The 6,857-nt window shown below is 45.4% G+C and overlaps 1 protein-coding gene across 1 annotated transcript in view; it reads left to right on the forward strand.

Moving 5' to 3' along the window:
* The window catches only part of LOC115076121 (ectonucleotide pyrophosphatase/phosphodiesterase family member 7-like), an 82,632-nt gene extending 75,775 nt beyond the window's left edge, over nucleotides 1–6,857 (forward strand). Inside the window, exon 9 of the mRNA XM_029577244.1 lies at nucleotides 6,632–6,857. Coding sequence (XP_029433104.1) covers nucleotides 6,632–6,857 — 226 coding nt within the window. The remainder of the gene's footprint in view (nucleotides 1–6,631) is intronic.

Raw genomic sequence — 6,857 nt, forward strand, 5'->3', positions numbered from 1 at the left:
TTTATAATTTCTTCCTAAATTTGGCCCTGCTATTCATTTGCCTAGACTTAGGCTCCTAAATTAGGTGCCTAGTGATGAAAATTAGTACAAAGCACCTAACTTTGTTTCTCCTCCCAAACTCTGCCCCTGTAGCCACCCACTTTTTAGGATCGTAAATTTAGGATCCTAATGAATCTAGAATCCTAAATTTAGGCACTCAAACTTAGTACATTTTCAAAAAGGCCAATTTAGTAACCTAACTCCAAAGATTGAGAGCGTAAACCCGTGAAAACTGGGCCTATTTTACCCTGTGACAAGACCAGAAATGTGATACGATTGACCAGAAACAACTCTGAACAACGCCAGAACTCTCTGTCTTTATTGATCTCACTTTTGTACTATGTTTGTTTTCCTTTTTTCACCACCTTATGTTTTACTTTGCCAACATGCAGAAATTGTCATGCCAATAAAGTTTTTCTGAATCTGATCTAATCCCAGTCTGTTTTTATCCCATTACTGTTTCCTTATGAAAAGAAATATTCTAGGTTCATTTTTATTGAACTCACAATTTTCTCAACACTTTCTAGTCAAATGCCACTTTGTCCCTGAACCTGTCATTATTATCAGTACCCATGATGACTTTGCACCCATACCAGTGCCATCTCAAGTATTGCGCAACATTTTGAAAATGGTATATAATACATAAAACACAGAGTGAGTGTCACATGGTGCAAGTGATGCCACCATAAACTCTGCACCAGAGAATGCACAAACCATGCTTTGAAATAGGGCAAACAAAAACACTGTCAAAATTCTTCACAATTTGTTTTTAAGCATAATAACCAAATAAACATTATTGAAAGTGATGCCGCAAATGTAATGTTAATCATTATAATAATAGGAGGAGCCACCATCCACTTTTTTTGCTTAACGTTGAACAGAATGGTAATTTTGATTTTCCAAATTACTAGTAAACCAAAACTTTTTTATAGTTCAGATTAAGAAGGATCTGATTAAACACAAGTGGATGAAAAGTTAAAACCAGGGCAATTCTCTATTTCTATATGGTGTTCTAGGCTTGCCAACTGGCCAGTATGTGGCTGGCTTGTCCATTTTCAGCAGCTGGCAGGACCTCTAAAGCAGTTTCAGCAAACCTCCTGAAGGGCTTCCCCAGAGACATCAAAACAAAGTAATAACCATCATAAGGAAGTATTAATGGCTCTTTTGTTGGCCTTCAAAAGGAACATTTTCTCTTCTCCTATCTGACATGAGTTCTGAGTTTAAAAAATAAAAAAGTGGTCAGGGGCCATATCTCCTTTGTTACTTAATTTACCTTAGCCAGGTGGTGAACAAAAATGTAATAAGTTGTTCCATCAATGCCCTCCCTTCCTGACTCCAGTCCCTCCTGCTCTCCTCTCCCACCCTCCAGTCAGCTCCCTTCTGCCCCCACAGCTGGATCTTGGGCACTGCTCTAGCAATCTGGACTGAACAGCATCAGCACACGAGAAAGCATGTGGACATGCTCATAGGCCCCCCAGTATCTCTCTCTCTCTCCTCCTTCTGCGTGAGCTTCCCCGTGCAAGAATGGGAGGCAGAATCACTGTGGGTGCTGCGAGCACAGAAAGCTGAGGCAAGCGGAAGCAAAGGTTGGGCCACGGGAGGAGGAGGAGGAGGAGGAGTCTAAGTTCATCTGGGACTGGTGGGAGAGAAGGGACTCACATCTGAACGGCTGATGGTGGCAGAGTGGGGAAAGAGCCAAGATCCAGTGGTTGGCTGTTTTTCTTGTGGCCTGAGTTAGCAATCCTAGATGAAACATCGAGCAATCTCCAGCATCCAGTGGCTGCAACAGTTTTGCACACTATAACCAGGACTCCTGCTTCAATTGTATTTTTTTTTTATTGATTTTTACCTGCATTTTTCAAAATGTACTCCCATTCTTTCTTTGGAATAGATATTTCTTCGTAAGCATCCTCAAAATGGAACTTGGGATTTTTCTTTTACATATTTATTAACTTTCTTTTATGTAATGCCCCCATACCCAGATACCTTTCAGGGCATTCCTGGGACTGGCCTGGCAGGAGTTTCCCCTCGGGCAGGTTCTGTCGATCCTTAGGTACTTGGCACTTGCTGCCTCCACCTGGGGAAGAAGGTATTAGTGGATGGGATTTCCCTCCCTTCACACCAGGGAAAACCTAAAAAAATTACAGACAGGGCTGAAGCATATGCACAAGTTTGATTAAATTAAACAAGTATACATTTCTATAAAAGGGCGAGGGCCAGGGATTCCTGCTTGCAATGGTCCAGTTCAGGGAGAAGAGAGTTGACCTTCTACTTTCCTCTCAGTGTTTTGAAATATTTTATGCAGCCTTTCTTGTGAAAAATTTGGAGATCCCTGGTAATATAATAACATTATAGATGATGACCGAAAAGAAGCAATGACCCATCCAGCCTGCCCAGTTATGCCTGATGTAGGCATTGAGCGTCTATGGCTAATAGATGGGATGTACCCTCAACTGGAGCAGTGTAAGCAGAGGCAACTGGGCAGTCTAGGAGGACTAAATGGTTCGTATCTGCTGGGGCTGTGCTTCAGGACAGCGCCAACGACTGGTACTATGTTGGAGTCCAGCTCCGGCAGGGTAGTGGCAGCTGTATATGGACCCTTGGATGGGGTGGGATTAGAGGGGAGACTTGGGGGGGGGGGATCGGGAGGGAGGGGGAAATACCTTTCTGAGGCTACTTTCAAATCCTAACTACTTCTTTAACAAAATATATTTCCTACAGACTCGTTTGTCATGAATGTTTGCCATGACCAGACTGTAAGCTCTATTGAGCAGGGACTCTTTATTATTTGTATTTGTACAGTGCTGTGTGTGTCTAGTAGCACTTTAGAAATGATAAATAGTAATAGTGATAATAGTAGCAGTATTTACTATGAATCTTTGAAGAAATCTATAACAATGAGCTCTAAAATGAGGAAACTTTATTGGAAATTCTGCTGCCTAAGGAAATCTTGTTTTAGCTCAAAGTAGTGTAAATGAATAGCAATAGTCATACTCTTAATTTCTTCTAAGCCACTGATATAGGATAATTTGAATTGTGGAAGGTGTGCTAAGAATGAGGGACAGGCCATCATGATTCCCAAATAGACAACATTATATCAAGGTTTCCCAAACTGGGTTGGGACCCCATATGAGTCACAAGTGCCTCAAATGGCAGCACACTTCAGGTGCCAGCAGCAGCATTAGTAGGGGAAATCATTGTGAGGCCTGTGAAACAGCATGCACTCACAGGCCCTGCAGTGATACCACCCTGGCATGAGTTATTGTTGTAACAGGAAGCCCCACATAGCAGAGTTGCTTACCTGTGTTCTTCAAGGTCAGCAGGATGTTAGTCCTCACACGTGGATGACATCATCAGATGGAGCCCCAATGCGGAAAACATATGCTAAAGTTTCTAGAACTTTGAGTAGGCACACTGAGCATGTCCAGCATGCCCTACATCATGCATCCACACGGGGTCCCTCCCTAAAATATAAGAGAATCCCAACTCCACAGGGTGGCAGGCAGATTTCGTGAGGACTAATATTCTGCTGTCTTTGAAGAACATCTTTTACAGGTAAGCAACTATGCTTTCTCCTAGGACAAGCAGGATCGTAGTCCTCACACATGAGTGAATCCCTAGCTACAAGCTGATCCCCAACACAAAAAAGGGACCAACAGACACCTAACCAGGTGCCAATGGGCAGAACAAAATTGGTCCTGTTGGTATCAGAGGGGGAGACAGCCTGAACCCAAATGGGCTCTAGGTTGGGAGAGTTGGGTTCTACACCTCAAACATGTTCCGGAGGGCAGACTGGCCAAACTTACTATCATGTTGACCATCCTTATCCAGATAGTAATTGGATGTAAAGGTGTGGAGAGAACTCCACGTCGCAACCTTTACAGATCTCCTCCACAGGAACCACTTGCAAGTGGCCCACCAATGCTGCCATGGCTCTGACAGAATGAGCCTTGACATGACTCCCAAGATGCAGTCCCACCTGGGCATAACAGAAGGAGATGCAATCTCCTAGACAATTGGATAGCGTCTGTTTGGTAACATCAACTACCAACCTATTCCTATCAAAAGAAATGAAAAGTTGGGTGGACTGTCTATTAGCTTCTGTCTGCCCCAGACAAAAGGTTAAGGCTTGCTTGCAATCCAAACTGGGCAGTGCTTGTTCGCGTTGGTGCAAATGGGCCTGGGAAAAAAAAATTGGCAAGACGATTGACTGGTTAAGATGGAAATCTAGGCAGGAACTTAGGGTGCATACGCAAGACCACCCTGTAATGATAAAACTTACAATAAGGTAAATAAATCACTAAAGCCTGGAGCTCATTGATCTTGCCTGCTGAAGAGACCACCACCAAAAATATGACCTACCAGGTCAGGTACTTCAGGTCACAGGTGTGCAGCAGTTCAAAAGTAGCTTTCATCAGCTGAGCTAACACCATATTGAGGTCCCAAGACACAGCGTAAGCCCTTAGGGGAGGTTTCAATTGAAGCAGGCCCCACATGAAACATACAACTATAGGCTATATAGAGATGGGTGTACCATCTACACCATGGTGGTATGTGCCAATTGCACAAAGATGAACACTAATGGAGTTGGTTTTAAGCCAGCCTCCAATAGGTGTAGAAAGTAATCAAGCAGTTTTTGTGTGGGGCAGAAAATGGATCTAGGGCCTTCTGATCACACCACACAGAAACCTCCTCCACTTCAGTCCATAGGATTTTCTAGTGGAAGACTTTCGAGAAGCCACCAGGACCTGAGACACATCTTCTGAAAGATCAAGCGGCTGCAGAATTAACCTGTCAACATCCAGGCTGACAGCGACAGAACCTGGAGGCTGGGATGTCACAGCCTGCCCTGATCTTGTGTGATGAGATCTGGGGAAGTCCCCAGACTGATCTGTTTCCAGATGGACAACTCCCACAGGTGTAGAAACCAGACCTGTCTCGGTTAGTGAGAATCATAATCCCTCCATCCTTGCGAAGCTTCGAGAAGGTCTTTGCCACTAAGGGATTTGGAGGATTTGGGTACAGAAGACCCTTGCCTCAATGACAGGCAAGGGCATCTGAGGCTGATTTGCACTCTCACCTGTACAGGGAGCAGAACCGAGGCACCTTCCCACTGCAGGTGTACACAACAGATCAACATCCAGACTCCCCTAGAGGTAGAATATTCGATTCGCTACCTCCTGGTCCAGGGACTGCTCGTGGGGTCTGAAGGCTCGACTCAGCCTATCCGCTACCACGTTCTCCGTTCCGGTCAGGTACATGGCCCTGAGCATGATCTCATGGGATAAGGCCCACCTTGGGCAACTGCACGACTCTTCATTCCCCTTTGCCTATTGATACAAGCCACCATTGTTGCATTGTCCGAAAACACTTAGACCATTTGACCTTAGACTTGTGGAAGGAATTCCCCAATGCCCTGCACACTGTTTTCATTTCCAAGCGATTGATAGACCAGGATGCTTCCACTGGTGACCACAGTCCTTGTGCCATCCATTCTTGGCAGATCGCCCCCCAGCTCTTGAGGTTGGCATCCGCGATCCCTATAACCCAGTCCAGAATCTTCAGGTCCATCCTTTTCTCCAAAATAGACCGACACAACCACCACAAGAGACTCGACCTGGAGGTACCCTGTAACGGTAGAAGCCAATGAAACTCCTCTGACAACGGATTCCAGCTCAACAGCAATGCCTCCTGTAGAGGGCGCATGTGGGCAAAAGCCCATGGCACCAAATTCAATGTAGATGTCATTGAAGCCAGGATCTGAAGATAATCCCAAGCCCTGGGCACTGGCATCCACAAAATCTGCACCACCTGGGATTGTAACTTCTGAATCCTCTCTGAGATGAGAAACTTTTTGCCAAGCTGAGTATCAAACCTCGCCCCCAAGTATTCTAGCATCTGGGTAGAGCTCAAGTAACTCTGCTAAATTCACCACCCAGCTCAAGGACCACAATATTTCCATCACTGTGCGCACAGACTGCTGGCATATCTCCTCCGATTTCCCTCGGATAAGCCAGTCATCTGGATAAGTATGAACTAGGATCCCCTCCTTGCGGACAGCTGCTGCCACCACCATCACCTTTGTGAACATGCAAGGTGCAGTTGCCAAACCGAATTGGGAGGCCCGAAACTGGAAAAGTTGCCAAAGAACCATAACACAAAAAAACTTTGATGTTCTTCCTGAATGGGTATGTGCACATAGGTTTCCGTCAAGTCCAGCGAGGCCTGAAAAACTCCACGAGACAAACTGCCACTATCACCGTCCGTAATGTTTCTATACGGAAAAACGGGGAACTCGCAGTATCACATTTCACCTTTTACAGATCAAGGATGGGATAAAAGGCTCCTTCCTTTTTTGGCACAACACAGTAAATCGAATACTTCCCGCGACCATGCTCCCTGGCTGCTTCCAGTACTATCATGCCAGCAAATGAAGTGACATGTGTCCCGAATCACTGCTTGCTTGCCTTGGACACTGCAATGAGACACCGCGAAGGCTTCCATGATGGGGCGAAAAAATTCTAAAGCATAGCTGTCCCTTATTACCTCTAGGATCCATTGGTATGAGGTAATTTTAGTCCACTCTTCATAGAACTGTAATAGACGGCTTTCCACCACCATCTCGAGAGAGTGGACCAGCCTGGCTTCATCATGAAGCCTTACGACCGCTGGCCCTCTCAGGGAAATCTACGGGCGCCTTGAAAGGCCTGCTGCCTAGAAGAACTCTGGTTCTGCCCCGCAGAGAATGCAGAACTCTTATTGGCATGAAAACCACCACACCTCCCGAAACCCAGAGCGAGGCAGAAAAGACTTCCTGA

This window comes from Rhinatrema bivittatum, chromosome 14, assembly GCF_901001135.1.
Source record: "Rhinatrema bivittatum chromosome 14, aRhiBiv1.1, whole genome shotgun sequence".
Lineage (NCBI taxonomy): Eukaryota > Metazoa > Chordata > Amphibia > Gymnophiona > Rhinatrematidae > Rhinatrema > Rhinatrema bivittatum.